Genomic DNA, 17,623 nt, shown 5'->3' with positions numbered 1-17,623 from the left:
ATTTCTCATTGTCAAAAAATCAAAAATCAAATTGGGTAGCTTAAATTTTGGTTATCTGAGATTCAATCCATGTTACTTTCAAAAGTATATCATCAAATTAGAACAATTTTTGCTGATACATATTATTTAAATTGAAGTAGACATTCTAAAGATTAGAGAGGTTTTTTTTTGAATTTCTGGTTCCTATTTTCTAAAGAATTGAATTCACACAAAATAATTCAACAAGATTCTCGTAAAATGAAACTCACAATCAGTCATTCAATAAAACACAATTACATACGCAGTCTAAGTATTTGATTATTAAATTTGATTCAGATACTATTACAAAAATTGAGCACAATTTACACACAAAAAAAAACAAAAAAGAATTAAAAAGCGTACATAATAAAATTATTAGTCCCATCTGAATAATTACGTTTATATCGATACATTAAAACTTGAGAATAAAACAATGAAACTGATAATGAGAGAGCTAAAATACAATTTTCTTCAATCACATGAGAATTCTTAAGTATGTTCTTTGGGCAAATGTATACAATTTCATTTCAAAAAAAAAAAAAAAAAAAAAAATAGAAAGAAAACGAACATTGAAAAGGAGGGAAAATAAGTAAAAGATATTAAGTACACATTTGCAACTTAAAATAAAACGAATACAGACCAGTAATTTTGTGCTAAATAGGTAGTAACTTTACGAAACATTATCACTAAAATTTTACAGGACTAGATTTTTCAGTTTACAGTCTTCTAAAATTAAGTACATCGATAGTAAGAAGATACGTATTCTCCAGTGTTCAAAAATGTTTCCATCTTATAAATTAGGCTTTTAAGATAAACTTTGCAATAACCTGGTCCTGTAATTGAAATTTCAAACAAAAAATTAAAAAAAAACACACACACACATACACACATAATCTTGTAGGTTGTTTTCATTTTTGTTAATAATTTCATAAGCGCACACATCCACATTAAGAAAGAATAAAAATAAAATACACAAACATACGTACAAGAAGAGACAATTCATTAAATGAAGTAGCTAAGAACAGCCCAAATATCGACAATAATCAATTTTGGATTTTTTTTACGTTACATTACATACTATGAAACGTCTAGTGCAAAATCACATACTATAAATTTAACGAGTGAAAATCACATTTCAATTTGATTTTCTAAGTATACCGAAAAATGATTTTAATTGTAGAAATCACAGAAACTTTCTATACTTTTGCGAAATACAATCACAAAAATCTAATTTCTACAAAATATCACTTCTAATTTTGCCATTGTTAAGATATTTTTACGCATATGTAAAATACAATATAACTTCGAAACTTCATTATTTACTTTAATTCCATTTCATATACGTGAATATTAAGTTAAGTACTTGTAAAAAAAAAAAAAATACAACAGGTAGGAGGAGGAAAAGGAAAGAGACAGAGAGATTCAGAAACAGCAAAAAAGTAGTAAAATACTTATAAAAATAGATCCTACACATAAACGTACTGTACTCAAACATTTTTACGGCTTCAGTCCATTCAGTACGTACTACGTAGGCTTCGAAAACGCGTTTACTTATTCAGATCCTATACTCCGTAGTTTTACGAGATTACAATTATAGGATAAGTTATGTACATTGAAAACCAAAATCGGTCACAGTTTACTAAAAATTAAGTACATAGTATCGGTACGTATTTAAAAATACAAAAATTTGTTCAAACACACGCATACACACAATGTAAAATACAGCTACAGTAACAAGAAAATGTAATGTAGATACGTCAAAAGGTAAATTAAGCACGTCTCATCAATACATTAATAAGCTCAAATCAAACAACATTTGAATTGTGCGTAAGTTAAGTAGGTAAAAAAAACATCACCATTCCGTGGTAGTTATGTTAAATATTCCCTCCTACCCATCAAAAACATTAAATGCGTTACATAAATTAGCTCTACAGGAAAATTAAAACTACCAATTATGGTAGGAGTAAAATCATAATAAAACGTATAGTAAGTAACAAAATTAAAATATGAATACTAAAATTTCTTTTAAAAACCTGTTTTACCTTCACATAAATACATCAACTTAGAGAAAAAACTTCAATATTTTAGGCCGGATGGACTGTAATATCGGTATTACAGACCCACGTAAACGATTAGTAAAGCATTAAAAAATAATTCGCTTCGATAGTTCAATATTTGGGGTAAGTGTAAGTTACGTTTCGAAATTTCTTATAGATTTAAAAAAATCAACTTCGATATTTCAAAAGGCACAAATGACAAAAAATTATGGACGTTTCATCGTTTTATCAAGTTGCGAGAATATAAATATTGAATTTAAAAAAATAATAAAAAATAATACACCCGAAGATACGTAGATATTAGTTGAAAAAAAAAAAAATTAAGTAAAAATCACTTTAGGTAATTCGTGCATTTTCTAACATAAACGAGAAGTTATTTACAAGCGAGATTCCAATGCTAGGCATTGTTGTTACAACGATAATTCACCTAAAGTAATATCATACGGTAACAAATATTGAGTACCGTAACATGAAGTAAATCAAATACGATAAATTATATCAAAAATTGTTAATTAGACGATGCCTAATTCCACCAAGGAAAGTGAACAGAAAACAGAAAAGTTCACTTTTTAATTGTGCGTTCATAAAAATTATAACTTTGGAATTTTAAGATATTTAAACTTAGTTAAAAACTAAACAAATCATTCGACAGTAAAATCTCCTAAGACGAGGGAGTTATAAAAAAAGACAGCTTCCCGTGAAAGAAATACAATTTTGCTATCTGATTTACTCAGTTTTACGGTACCAAAAACAAATAGGGAGGGGGGATATAATAATAAATAAAATGAAAAAAACATAATTTGCAATCTTCAAACAATGAATTATCTACACGAAGCTCTAAAACAAGAATAGAAATTATAACAAGTATAACATTATCAAACAATTGATAGACATTTTACTCGAAGGTGCCGATTTCAGAAAAAAAAACTTGCTCCTTCTAATAAAGGTATCCCAAACATGAAAAATGTTAGGAAGAAAAGTCGAAAGAACAATCATTTAAAAATACCCCACCTGGAAACAAATTTTTATTAATCGATTTCAGGCGAATTTTGAAAATGCAGAGTAGAAAATAGATTCAATTTAAAGTTTTAAAAATTTGCAAAAAAATAAAAAAATGAAATTTAGTTACGTCTCTAGGAGTTTTTTTGCTGCTCTTTCGTTTTTCAAGTTATGTTCAATCATTTTTCTGATGGTGGGGATATCTTCCTTTGTTGAGAACAATTCGACTATTCGACTGAAATCATCTCTATTCTCTACTCATTCTACAGAAATCGCCGAACATCGCGAATGGGATATGAATTGCCGGAAATTCAAAATGAATCACGAGAAAAAAAAATCAGCACCTTATTTACAATAACAAAATTTAAGTATGTACTATACACAAACAAGAAAATAAAAACAAATAGCTCAAAATTACTTACAATAAATCACATAAGTTGAGAATACGAATAAAACTCATACTAAAATAGCAAAATTGATGAAAGTAGATTTTAAAGTTAATCGAATTTGTATGCATTGAAGAAACAGAGTCAACTAAATTAGCAACTAAAAATTGAAACGCTGCAATTTTATCAAAAAAAATCAACAGGTAACAGAATAATTGAATTGGAATTAGTCAAAATCGAGTTTCTAATAAAACATTACGTACACGATAAAAATAATGTGATAATTAAGTAAAAATTTTGACTAGAGAAAAAAATTGAGCTATGAATAATTCTAACACACATGCACCCATTGTAAGTACTTATTGTACATTTTGTAAGTAGAGAGATTAATTACGTATCTAATGAACCCATAACACTATTTTTTTTCAATTTTTTTTTACAACTGACTAGAAAAGAAGAAAAAAGAAAAAAACTACGAACGTCGTAACGCCTTGAGAAGAATTATGTCAATTACTCAACAGATCTTTCTTTTCACATTCGAAATCATCATTTTTTTAATAGATCTTATTGTTTCAGATACAGATAAGCCTAATCAAATGAATAGGTTTTCCAAAAATACTAATTGCTTTCATTACAAAACGTAACTCATTTTTTAAATTTCATCGATAGATTGACGTTTTGGTTTGCAGCGTGCCGAAATCTAACTTCAAAAAATCACAAGATTTAAAATTATGTACGTAAAAACAAGCTACATATCTCACTACAAAATTGAAACGTGGGAAAATACAGATACGTAATACATCGAAAAATTCTATGATATCAAGCTTTCATTCAAAACACAACATCTGATTCACATAATATCAATACTGAGATCACACAACGATTAAGTACGTTCTTTTTTAAAAATAAAATTTGAATTGTGGCGAAAATTTCCAAATTTGTGCTAACATTATGATTTTGAGAAAGCTACATTGGATCAACAACCATAGATTCGAGAATGGCAACCTTTAGATCGAAATAGAATTTGATAGAATTGATTTTAATTTTAATCAAAACGAAATTTATCGTTTCGATTTGCCTTCAATATTGTCAACATTTTATTGTTTTGTGGAATGTCGAGTTCAGGAATAGAAGGAACAAATCAAACTGGAATGCTGTACAGCTCGCAATGTTACACTTCATTTCAAGGTTAACCATCCAAAAACCAATTCAATAAATAAAAATAGTAATTATAAAACGACAAAAAGAGTAAAACAGACAAACAAAAAGAAAACACGTACACGCGGAGATTACACAAAATAATGAGAAAAAAAACCTAATCGAAATCTCAAATACCCTGATCCCGTTTACGATGCGCTTGTAATCACGATGATACTAATTGATAAAATAAAAGGAAGAAGTATATGTAGTCATCTTGATAAAGTAGCATACGCCTCTCTTAAATGACCATCAGCTAATAAGCTTCAAGTTTTCAAGGCCTATTTTCCTCATTTACACGTATACGAATAAGATTCACTAGAATGCACGTCGAACTTGGGATTGATTTTTCGTCTAGACCCACTAAACGTACGTAAGAAAAACCAATTAAACACCGAAGTCCGGTTTTCCGGCGTTTTACAAGCAACCAACTTATTATGAATGTGGTACATATCATCGTACGATACTTGATGACTGTGCACTATCAAATAATCGTCTTCCATCGAGCAAACAACGTTAGTTAATTCATGGTACTGAAACATGAACTGTCGAGCTGGACGAATACCTGCTCGTCGAGCGCACAACCCTGAAAAAACGAAGGTAAAATATTTCAGTATTTAATCAGGATCGAATTACGACGAAAATGCAACACAAATCGTATTTATCATTCATTGAATATTCTTCGATGCGCAACTGCGAACGTACCAGTAATATAAACGTCTTCCATGTGTATAATTGGTATGCTGAATGCTTCTTCGTACAATCTTAATGCCACTTGTAACGACATCAAATAACCGACTCCGGATAAATAATACGGATATACCTTATACGGATACATATAGCTTGGCATATACCTGAAATGAAAAAAGAACTCATTAGATAAAATAAAATTACATCGTCTCTGAAATTTGTGAATCGATATTTCAAAAAAAAAGCGTCGACTGTTTAATAATTTGTAATAGTTACCGACGCACATCAATTGATTTTTTTCATACATATTTTTTGAATAATTCAGATTAGAAATTCAATTTTTCAAAACCCATTTATCACACAAATCATCTCTTCGAAAAAGATCCGATTGAAAAACAAACATTCTATTTTTCTTTTTCTAAAGTGAATGAGATAGAAAGAAAAACTAACATTTTGTCACAAACATGTCAGCAAGCTACTTTAGTTGGGAAAATTTTGTACAATACTTGAAAACTGAATAAGCATCATTACCATTTATTGTTCGGATTCGATATTGGCGCTGAACCGCACAGTAATTTTCCCAATAATACATTTCGAGTTTTGTGCTCCGGTAAGCTGTCAATTAATTGTATTAAATTATTCATGTTTATATAAACGTCGTCGTCGGTTTTCATGATATACGAAGTGTTGTTACAATTATTCTTGACCCATTTCAACAGCATTAGAGTTTTGACTGTCAAATTATTGTAAGTATCAATAAAATCTTCAACAATCACATCGTTGTGTACTTCACCTTCGTGTTTTATTCTCTCCTACGAACAAAATGTAAAAAATTTAAATTTACTCATTCTCGGCAAAAATCGCGTTTTTATTTGAATGAATTTTTAAAAAACAACCGACAACTTACGTTGATTTCTTCATCCAACGACACGCCCATCAAGAAAACGACACTGATGTTGAATTTTTCATAAGCTGATTGCGCCCAAGTTTTACGTATTGCTGATCTCGACAAAAAATTTTCTGTCCCGGAGCAAATTATTAGTAAAATACGCGGCGGATATTTACTCGAGCAGATACTTCTACTAGAAATTATTGTTGTAATGTCGTCTGGGAAAATATAATCTGATGCGTTACGACTTTTATTCAGTTCCCAGCCGGGGACGGTGATTACAGTACCTACAACAAAAACAATCGATAATTAGACCTGAAGAATGAAACACGAATATATCATAACAAACTTGACCTAGACTAACCATCATTTGTAAAATACGAACTTTGCATTTGATTGTAAACAACATTATAATGCAGGATCACAAAAAAGAAGAATAACAAAATGAGAAGTATGAAGCCGCAATATCTTTTGCGGAACGATACCACTGCACCCATTAATGGCTGAAAAAAAAAACACACAAATAAAATTGAAGCATTTTCACAATTTAAAACTGTCAAACCGCTTCCAAAATATGCAATGTAGCTCACTTTCCATACTCTCATTTTTATTGTTCGACTACCGAAACTGAAGGTTGACGCTGAGCATAAAGTAGGCTGCTACTATTGATGGAATACTTTGTACTTCAAAATCTGGTTATCAAATAGGAACTTATTCCAACACTGAAATCAAATTCAAATCTCATGAGAAAAAAATATCAATCTTACAATTAGTTTACAGCCATAATGATTGTAAATTGAAAGAGGCAGTGAACCATCAACTAGGACTACATACTTAGGTTCAACTAGAGATATATATTATGTGTTTGTATTGGGATCCACGCATTAGGTTTCGATAATTACAAGTTTGATAAAACACATGACTAAGTATATGATTAATGACACATTTGTAACATTTTAAAACGGAACATTGGACTTCGACCTCTTCGAAGCATTAGCCGCGTAGGTACTCGGTAGGAAAACCACGAAGAAATGCAGAACGAATACAAAGAAATCGAGTAAGTAACTTACATTGTGCAAACAGCTGCAAATGAAAATCATCAAAACACAATAATCTTACTAATATATGATGAATTCTCACCTGAAACAAGTGGAAGGACATCCAAAACTTTTCTTGCCGTTTTCGGTGACAATGACTAGAGTGAATTCCACATTTGAAAACTTCTTGTAGGATTTTTCCATGAGATGCCTCCTCCGAGACAAATGTCAAAGCATTTTGCCGTTTGTTATTCAATTCATACTTTTTAAACGATGAATATTTTAAAATATAACTTAACCTAACACATAACACAATCGAGGTGTTCGAAACACTACATACATTACATTCATGAATCGAGTAGCATTCGGAGAACTAACACACAGGAAAGGAAACACACAAACACAGCTACGTGTAAGCCGTATCACATTTTTTTTGACTGTGGTGGACTTTGTCACAGTGTTACCAACTGGAGACATAATTAATTCTCTATCCCCAAAAAATATGAAAAATTCACGAACGACCACGACGACTTTGAAAAATTCTGCTGGAAAAGTGGAAGACACAACAGAAACTCAACTGTACAATTGACATAAAAACTAAAACTGGATTCATTCTACATAAAGTTGAATAAAAATATGCGATCAATCATTATTTTGTTTAAATGTTCAATTACTTCAGATAAAAGTAGTTTGACTTTGAGGCCAACAAAAAATTTCAAGTATCTAACTTCAAACTTTTATAGCCATCGTCTTATTTTTCATTTATTTAAAATAGAGATGATTTTCATGCTTGAAAAAAATCAAAAATGAGCGGACTCATTCTCCCTATTGATTGAATGATGTAAACTGAAAACTGGGAAACTAACACTTTTAATAAAAAAAAATTAAGACACGAGTAAAAAATTGAACACTAGTGAATAGGTCTAGGTGACGCTCGCAATCCTCGCCTTGATTCATCTAAAAGAACGGTAATACAATCATACAAAAACTATAAAAATAAAAAATAAAAACAGCACGAGGATGATTGAACATTAATCTGATAAATCATGTTGGCCGAAGTACTTCCCAATCAAACAGATGAACAAATTTTGAGCCATGATTTCCTTTTCACTTCCTTCATTGGATAAATTCTGCAGAAAAAAATTCAAATAAAAACGATTAATCGATCTTTAAAAATCAGAAGAAATACAATGGAAACAAGTGAAATGTCACAATATAACATACAATACTGTTTCTCAGCTCCCGGCACGTATAGACAAATGTTCTCAGTCGTTTCATGATTTTTGCACGTATAGGAACACCAATACAAGCCAGCAATGCATAAAACCATAACCCCGCAGTATAAACAGAAATTTTCTTCTCCTCGACCCATTCTACGATATATTTGATAAGATTTTCAATCATTTCCTGTTGAAAGAAATAACGAATAATTATGATCATGGCAAAAATGCATTCCAACAAGAAATACAATATGGAAATTCACCGACGTTATTTATCGCCAACACGATGTCTAAGTAAGGTTCGCGCTGATTAATTTCGCTATCTTCACTTCCGCCGAACATGAATTCAAACCAATCATTTCTGTCACTAGGCTAAACATAAATTTTATCGAAATTATAAAATTCTGAAATGATAAATAAGAATAGATGCACACTTTCCATAAGTACGTACAAACTTTTCAGGATATTTTTTATGCCAGGTTTCTCTATTACATTCAATACGGAATCGTAAATCGGAAAAGTCTGATACTTGAGTCTGTATCCATTCTTTCGAAGGGCAGTGCTCGGAAGGAGACAATTCATCTTCCTAAAAATCAATACAGCTTTAATTAAAATGCAGACAATGAAATAACTTTCGTATTCGGCCAAGACATACCTACTTTAAATAATTCAGCTATGTTCTGAGCATTCCCAGCTTTCAGTTTTGGAACAGAGGCTGTAACTACACTAGGTAACTTTGTTCTTTGAGCGCTGAAATAATTGAATTGATGAAAATAGAAGTACAATGGGTTAAATCTATGTAAATGTAATACTAACATTACTTGTTGCAAGTATTCCTGTGAAGTTAGAGGAATTGATCCCTCATCGACAGACTCAACATCAAATGGTAAAACCGGCAATGCTTGACCATGCATTTCATATTCATCATCCTCTTTATCACTAGTTTCTTCTCTGGAGCAGAAATTCATTTCTAATGCCCGGATCAAGACCTATTGTAGAAAGCACAAACACTCAAGTACTAATTTCACTGAATTGAATAATTTTAAAATGTAGTCATTCAATATAATTGCTACAAATTAGTCAACCGGCGAACATGAACCGTTATCAGTCATCTGTTGTGTTATCTCATGTGTTCTACCGGGTGACCAAGAATAATGGGTTTTGTAATGTTCTGATATGCCAAAAAGGGAAAAAAATTTCCCTAAGTAGAAACTGGAAAATGAAATAACAATCGAGAAAAAGTGCTTTCGAATTATTGTTTCGATGCAAAATGAAAGGTTATTTCGTATTTCATTGAAACAATCTTTCAAACGCCATTTTTTACATGATTATTTAATTTTCTAATTTTCATAACGGGAATTTTCTCTCCTTTTTGATAACATCGAAATCCCATTATTCTTGGTCACCCGGTAAAAATCACATTACGTTACGTCACACCAAACACGTCATCCAATCCAAACATCCCAATTTTCACTTGATCGGACATGTCGGTTATCGGTGTTTCAATCTTGGGATAGTTCAGCATCTTCACATCGGCATGAAGAAAATTAATGATGAAGAGAAAAATAATTTCGTATCGAGACCAAAAGTTCAAAGTACAGGCCCATATCATGAACAGATACTGCGTTAAACTTGAATTCGATAATTACCACATCATACCTTATACATTTTATTACAAAATGCAATGCCTGTGACCTACCTACCTACTTACTTTTTACTTCTGAAATTTTTTTTAATGAAATTTCAGAAGGGAGAGGTGCTGTGGTTGGCTTAGGTTATTTTCAGTCCATTTCCTATTTTTCAGGCTGTAGATTATGAAGTATGAAATCGGAACAACATTACTTTTATGAAGAATTATTATCACTGTTAAAAACAAAAAAGATGATGAAATTCGTATGGTATTTGAGTTATTTACGGTGTTTACTTTTCGCATACGCTTCTGAGAAGAAGTTTCATCTGTAGTTTTTTTTATCATTTTCCAAAAGATGAGCAACGTTTTCAGTGATTAACGCGTATCATCAGTAAACAGGTAGACTATTTTTGAAGCATGTAAATATTCGTTTACGCATATGTTACGATAAAAAGCACATTTACTCGATAAGATATCTTATCTGTATAAAAACAATTTAAATTAAGCCATTAACTGTTCTTCATGCATCGGTGTATGAATTTTTGAAAAAGTTCTCATTGAATGTTTGTATTCTTCAAGTGTAGGTACAACATTCACTTCAGAATGATTCGCGTTGGATTTCTCGGTGCCGGTAAAATGGCACAAGCATTAGCAAAAGGATTTCTTAAATCAGGTTCGTCTTAAGTATTTTTTTTTCTTTTTAATTTACGAACAAAATAATTTTCGCTTTTTACATTTTTTTAAATTAAGTACGATTAAATCAATATTATTTTAATGTTTGATAACTGCATCTACTTAATATTTTAATATTTATTCAGGTCTAGTTAAATCAAACGGAATTATAGCAAGTTGTGCTCCCAATGATTTAGCATCTGCTCAAGCTTTCGAAGTAAATACAACATATTTTTTTTTTTGTCAATAATTATGAAATATTCTGTATGAGTACGTTTCGACGAAATAATTTAATGATTTGTTCACAGTCTCTGGGAAGTAAAGTTACATTTGATAATAGAGAAGTTGCTCAAAATTCTGATGTAATGATAGTAGCAGTTAAACCAAGTATTGTACCCATAGTTCTATCTGATATAAAAGATCATGTTACCGATAAAAGCCTACTTTTGTCGATTGCAATGGGAGTTACATTAGATACATTACAAAAAGTAAGTCGATTGCAATAAAATATAAATTCAAACAAGAAAAAGTACCTACCTACTTTTAAACATCTTCCCGTATTTTTTAAAAAAAATCCCATTATATCCGAAATTAATTCTTGACTACCTATCATATGTTTTAGAGTTTACCCGAAAAAAGTAAAGTAGTCAGAGTGATGCCCAATACTCCAGCTTTAGTGCAACAAGCGGTATCTGTTTTTGTACCTGGAAAAAATGTTACAAATTCAGATATCGAACTGACAAAAAATTTACTATTATCCGTTGGCATCTGTGATCAAGTTCCAGAATATCTCTTAGATGTTGTAACTGCTCTTAGTGGATCAGGACCAGCATACGTAAGTTAAATGTAGAATTTTCTTACCCAGGTTTCCTTTCACCATAAAATTCTGCCCACTATCTAATTATTATTTTTTTTCTTCGCAAAAGATATTTCTAATAATCGAAGCAATGGCCGATGGTGCAGTTCGTATGGGTATGCCAAGAGACATGGCTTTGAAATTATCTGCTAAAACTGTCTTAGGAGCAGCCGATATGCTGCTAAATATTCAAGAACACCCTGGAAAACTACGAGATGATGTCACTTCGCCAGCAGGTAATAATTTACAACCTAGCTGGATTACATCTTAATCCAATTTTATAACCCTTTATAAAATTATCGCGAGGAATTAGTATATAAGATTTAGCTAGGATGAAAAAAATAATCCACTTTTACTGATTATCACGCGGTTTAGTTCATTTTCAACTTAGTTCATCGTATTCGACTCGAACAAACGTAAAAACACGTATCACACAGGTCTTCTAATTCGAGCTCGTGATCAAGAAACAATATCACATTTTAAATTATTATCTTTTAATCCGCTTGAAGTGGGTATCATTCGATGATAATTATACATTCGCTACTCGACGATGAAATTAACGAGCTAATTCTCGTTCACCTACGAATATTGTTTCAAACGTTCGTCATACTATTTACGGCGAATTAATTTCAATTCTGTTGAAATTTTCAGGCACTACGTCTGAAGGACTTCATGTATTAGAATCGCATGGAGTAAGATCTGCTATCGTCAAAGCTCTAGAAGCCGCCACAAATAAAAGTAAAGAAATATCTCAACTCAAATGAAAGCACGCAGTTTCACGTACCTACCAAGTTACCAATTAGTTATTTTTTTTGTACCTGTAAAAATCTCCTTGTAAGAATTATAATTTTAAAATAATAACATAATATCTCAACGCAGACTTTTATTTCATTACAATATTTTATAAAAATTATTGGCAAAAAAATGATCAATAAATTACGGCCACAAATACGCATAGCAAATACAAGTAGATTTCACGCACTGAAAGTGAGAAAATTAAATTTTAATGAAGAAAAAAAGTCACGAGAAATTTTGACAAAAATGTAGGTATTTCTGAAAACATATCCCCGCCCCTCCCTCCCACCGGTGTATATTTTTACTTTTCCCACGCGTGATTCGTTCAGGCGTATCTAATAATATCTGCTACAAGTACCTATATTTACGAATACTCAACAATGTGTACTTATTTTTAAATTTTAAAAATGCATAAGTAAAATATTTAATAATAAAATTTCAAAGCGTAAGGTAAAGATACACTCGAAACTTTTCTGCAAATGTCGGACGCTCAAAAACTAAATTTAAAGTGCAATAATTCAAACTATATTGAGTTTCAGAAGCGAATGAGGCATTTAATGCATAGTACTCGCCATGCTGGTAATTTTAAAAAACGTGTAACGGGGCAACACTAACCTATAGACATTATTAAAATGGTAATTACGTTATTACACCAAAGGTACCAAAAATTAAATTTCAACAAATTGACCAGCATTAAAATTACGATTTTTTCGGAACAAAACTAGTGAGCTAAATCACAGTTCTTCCTCGAAACAATTTGTCTACAGTTTCACCAAAACAAAAAAAAAGATGAGGAAGAAATTAATACATCAATACCGAATTTCGTAAAATAATTAAATTAAATTATTAAAAAAAAAAAAAAAAAACAATCAACGCATATATGACAACCGGTTTCAATGGTCATAATAAATAATTTCGTTCGTCTCTGACAATTCTTAAATAATTAAAATAACTGATTTATATCAGGAACAATACGTATACAACATAAAACTATACAATCACAGATCTAAATTATTAAATATGGCAATTTAAAAAAAAAAACGATAGAGAAAGAAAATAATAAAAACACACAAAAAAGCAAACTCAAATTTAAAGCTTACAACTTACGAATATCTATGATAATTAGAATTCGAATTGATTTTTTTAAACAAAACACAACACTGGCACAGCCTCCAAAAAATTTTACATGGAGCAAACATAAATTCGATCAACAAAAGCTGTATAAAAATAAAAATTTTGTCATACATTTACTCAACATTTCAACACATGGAACTGAATTCGAACACAAAATTTTCGTCCTACACAAACAAAAGAATAAAAAGGAATATCACGTGACAAAATGAATTTTTCAATAAGTCATATTACATATTTTTTTGTTCGAATCAATTATTAGTCAAACTAAAAATCAAACGACGAAAAATATCCATAGATACTACGATGTTTTCAAAATCATTCAATAATTCACAAACAAAAAAATAAAAATTAATCAGCACGAAGTGAATATCACGGGCGGATTTTACAAGGAAGCAAAATGAAATAAAACGAAGCAGTTAATTTACATTCAATAAGTTTTCTAATATAATTCAATCGACGGTTTCATCGGTGAGAAAAATCATTAGAAATCCAAAAATATAGTACCTATATCTAGTATAAAACGCTCCACGAATAGTTTGAAATTTAATTACAAACAAAAAAAATAAAAGTTTACAAAAGTAAACGTATTCGATACAACTTATAATGAAACCGCCGAAAAAAGGTAGGAAGTATCATTAACTATATTTAAACCGAAAAAAAAAGGAAAAAAGGCGCAACAGTAGCAAATAGTCAAAATACACTTAGTTATTTAACAATAGGAAAAAGTCTTTGAAATAATTACACGTTTCACCACTTAAAATATAGGTAATTTTAGGAAAACAGCAATTCCACGTCATCTTTCAAGTAAATTAACTGCTTTTACGAATAAACGCAGGCACTTAGCTCTTATCATACAAAATCAGATTGAGATACCATAATACATTCTAACGTAATAATTAAAAGAGGAAAGAAAAAAAAATACCAATGAGACAAAAATGTGATGAAAAACGTTACATTACAATACGAACAAAGGAAATACATGAATTGTTTATCATTCGTAGGTTATTGTAGGTTGATTCTGTTCAACTGCTCAAAATGAACTATATTACATTTAAGGAAATATAAAATGAAAGTACAAAAAAATAAATTAAGAGAGCTTTGGTGATAAATATTACTTAAAAAGTTTTAGACGAAATTTTGCATGGTTTTTATACTCGTAGGCAACTTTTATTTTAAAAAATACATACAACTTGAATCACTCGTTTTATGTTCAAAAATTTAATCCATTCTTGGGGTTTATAAATTCTTCGTGTTTTCTCTTGAAAACTTCGCGATGAATTTTGACAACATTATACAACGATAAATTTTACCAGTCATCTGATAACGAATTGATTTTATAACAATTACAACATAAACATCTGTCAAACTTAACTGATTTGATTTTTCCACACCTAAAATTTTATTTAATTTTAAAAAATTGAAGATTTTGAACATTTTTACGCAATTTTTATTTCACGAGGTTGACTATCTTCGCATTTTAACCACTATTTGACCGGTAAGAACTGTTTCAAATGATCTAGAAAATGATCCCCTGCTCGAGTATCTGGCAATCTTTTCATCATCAATATTACCGCAGCTACTATTACCGTCGTCGTGATAATTCGTAATCTGTATTAAAAAAATCACATATTCGTTGAGCAGAATCTTTTTTATAACGTTTTAAAGATATTCACAGATATTTACATTGAAATTAAAATACCTATAAGTAATAAACATATAAATATTCAAAGTTTTAAGTGCGCTATCGCTCATTTTTTCAGACTTTTTATTAAATTTTCCTGACCACAAAAAACGTGACGTGAGCAAAACAACGTCGCTAACAAAAAAAAATTGACCAATAGATCAAACTGTACAATCATTTTGAATTCAAATACAGCATTATTATTATTAGAGGGGAAAAAACGGAAAATATATCGATTTGCCGGATTTAGAAATGCAAGGGTCAAAGTTACACAGTATTGTATAAATGTTCAAGCAAAAAGACAAAACCACGAGATTTTTACAGAGAGATTTCTCCCTCTTACCTTATCTACAAAGTTTAAAATTCAATTTCATGAATTCAGAGTCGTTTCATAACTGGAGAGCGACGAAGGATCATACGAGACCAACTGACAATCGTTTTGAGAAGTCTTTCAACTTTTATGCACGAAATGAAATTTGACACATCGATTTAAATGTTCCATTTCACAGAACTTTCAACAAAATAGCGTTTTCTATGTGAAAATTTAAAATCCATTTCTCGTCACATTTGTCACTAATTGGTCACTTTCAGGTCTTGTTATCTGTCACGTCGCACTTTTTCGCTCTCTCTGAACTTCGTTAATTATATTTTCACATAGGATAAATAATAAATTTTTCACCAAAACCGAAACTCATAACAAATCAAGCAATAGCATACAAAATAAAAAATATTCCTACGTAAGTTTAATTGACTAGGCAATATTTCAAAACGTCTCATCATCTTCATTTAAAATGCAATAAATGAATAAAACCGAGAAAACAAAGCCGAAATCTTCTTGAATAGCGAAATTCCATATTCATCGCCTATATACCGTTGAACATGGAAGATTTTAAGAGTAACGAATAAAAAAACTAATTAAATATTTTGATCATTTTACCTTGTACGTAAGAATGGCATAAGTATACCGGCGGCGGTAGCCACTAACAATAAGATGACTTGTAATATCGTTAAAACGATGTTGATTAATTTGACTACTAAAGCACGAGCATTGGAATTATCTAAACCTTCCAAAGTTAAGTACTGTTGATGTTGGGCTTGTTGATGTTCCATTTTTGAGATCTAAAAAAGTAAAATTATTTTCATTAATATTTGAGAGTAATTTAAACATCATTCTGTTTGAAAAATTCACGTAATTTTAAAGCGCAGATATTGTTCGAAAGTAGCGGCCAATTCCTAACATAAATAAGTAATGGGAGTAATGCGCTATTTTTTGAGGTCCTTATTTGTGGGAAAAGAGAGGAGGGGGAGAGAGATTGTACGAAAAAATTCATAATTTCGTTTCGACGATAAAATCAAAATGTAATCAAATTAAGGCAGAAATCTGACATTTAGTTTACATGCTATTTTTTATCTTTTGAATCGATTGGTGATAGCTCCGAGTCATTTACAGCCTGCAGCGGGTTCTTGGAATCTTCACCATTGAAAGAAATCCTTATTACAAGGACCCAAATTGAATTTAGCCACCACAAACTTGAATTATCCGTTCTTGTGACCATTCCGATGCAATTAGACGCGAAATTTCTAAATCTGTCTTACTGTTTCAAATCCAAAATTTTTTCCGGCGATTATTTTGTAATAAAAATTTGTCATTTACGAAAACTGAAATGTAAAACGATGCAATTTGATCGTTTGAGCCATTCTGGAGCCTCCAGTAAAATTTTGAGTTTGTTAAGTTTCGAGAAAAAAAAACTGGGTATGAACCGGTCAGAAATTTGAATTTAGGCTAAAATCCGCAGAAGTAGTTCTAAGGACAATTAAAGCAAGTTTACAGGAGCTTTTCAAGAGAATTTCTGCAAAACTATAAAAATTCAAAAATCCGCCGAAGACTCCGAGATGGCTCGAAACCACATCTAAAATGGAATGCAAGGCAAATTTCAGTTAGAAGATCTACTTCAAAGGTTTTCCAAAAGTTGAAAAAGACATCTAGCGCTAAAAATTTAGTCTGGTGGTATATTTTAGTACGCTTTTTCGATTTCTTAAAGCCAAAACAACGTCAGAAAATCGAATTAAACGATTAAAATTCTTCTAACCTTGGTTTGACAGGCTTCTAACATTTCGTGTATATCCCGTAGCCTCTCTTCACTTTGATATTGCACTTTTTCCTCCATATCACAGATTGTTTGTTTTAAATTTTCCACTTCATTTTGATGAAGTTCGGTTAAATCGTTAATTTGTTCTTCGAGACGCTCGCTTCGGAATCGCTCCTCTTGTAACGCTTGATTCAGGGTTTCGATATCTTTAGTGAGCATTTTCTGCGAATCAAATCGAACGTTCATCAGCTATCATTAATACATATCAAAAA

At 30.8% G+C, this 17,623-nt stretch overlaps 4 protein-coding genes across 9 annotated transcripts in view; 1 reads left to right on the top strand and 3 right to left on the bottom strand.

Moving 5' to 3' along the window:
* Window positions 1-277: 277 nt before the first annotated feature.
* Window positions 278-7,689, bottom strand: LOC135840237 (beta-1,3-galactosyltransferase 1-like). Of its 2 annotated transcripts, none has more exons than XM_065356668.1 (7): window positions 7,377-7,689; window positions 6,827-6,958; window positions 6,622-6,739; window positions 6,255-6,523; window positions 5,879-6,159; window positions 5,363-5,511; window positions 278-5,243 (listed from the first exon to the last, which is right to left on the bottom strand). In XM_065356668.1, the coding sequence occupies exons 2-7, from the start codon at window positions 6,839-6,841 to the stop codon at window positions 4,948-4,950; spliced, it is 1,128 nt and encodes a 375-aa protein (XP_065212740.1). In that variant the 5' UTR covers window positions 6,842-6,958; window positions 7,377-7,689; the 3' UTR covers window positions 278-4,947. The 2 variants fall into 2 exon arrangements, with proteins under 2 accessions (XP_065212740.1, XP_065212739.1); XM_065356667.1 differs by having other exon boundaries at window positions 6,601-6,739; window positions 7,377-7,685.
* Window positions 7,690-8,124: 435 nt separating this feature from the next.
* Window positions 8,125-10,462, bottom strand: LOC135840239 (gem-associated protein 2-like). The gene is made up of 7 exons (XM_065356670.1): window positions 10,205-10,462; window positions 9,310-9,482; window positions 9,153-9,243; window positions 8,945-9,079; window positions 8,761-8,865; window positions 8,498-8,680; window positions 8,125-8,403 (listed from the first exon to the last, which is right to left on the bottom strand). Exons 2-7 carry the CDS (start codon window positions 9,459-9,461, stop codon window positions 8,305-8,307), a joined length of 765 nt encoding a protein of 254 aa, XP_065212742.1. The 5' UTR covers window positions 9,462-9,482; window positions 10,205-10,462; the 3' UTR covers window positions 8,125-8,304.
* A 147-nt stretch (window positions 10,463-10,609) lies between these two features.
* P5cr-2 (Pyrroline-5-carboxylate reductase-like 2) lies at window positions 10,610-12,525 on the top strand. Its single transcript, XM_065356669.1, has 6 exons — window positions 10,610-10,796; window positions 10,942-11,012; window positions 11,104-11,283; window positions 11,418-11,630; window positions 11,722-11,887; window positions 12,303-12,525. The coding sequence occupies exons 1-6, from the start codon at window positions 10,685-10,687 to the stop codon at window positions 12,413-12,415; spliced, it is 855 nt and encodes a 284-aa protein (XP_065212741.1). The 5' UTR covers window positions 10,610-10,684; the 3' UTR covers window positions 12,416-12,525.
* The window catches only part of Dmtn (transmembrane and coiled-coil domain 2 protein Dmtn), a 36,495-nt gene continuing 31,391 nt past the window's right edge, over window positions 12,520-17,623 (bottom strand). For 3 of the 5 annotated variants that reach the window (XM_065356661.1, XM_065356659.1, XM_065356663.1), the window contains 3 exons: window positions 17,352-17,600; window positions 16,199-16,380; window positions 12,520-15,188 (listed from right to left, as the gene is read on the bottom strand). In XM_065356661.1, the coding sequence (XP_065212733.1) occupies window positions 15,065-15,188; window positions 16,199-16,380; window positions 17,352-17,600 (555 nt within the window). In that variant the 3' untranslated portion in view covers window positions 12,520-15,064. Of the gene's footprint in view, window positions 15,189-15,317; window positions 16,125-16,198; window positions 16,381-17,351; window positions 17,601-17,623 lie in introns of those variants that run through there. The other 2 variants (XM_065356660.1, XM_065356662.1) reach the window with 2 other exon arrangements.

The sequence above is a fragment of the Planococcus citri genome, chromosome 3 (assembly GCF_950023065.1).
Source record: "Planococcus citri chromosome 3, ihPlaCitr1.1, whole genome shotgun sequence".
Classification (NCBI taxonomy): Eukaryota; Metazoa; Arthropoda; class Insecta; order Hemiptera; family Pseudococcidae; genus Planococcus; species Planococcus citri.
This window is presented reverse-complemented; position numbering and strand designations above follow the sequence as displayed.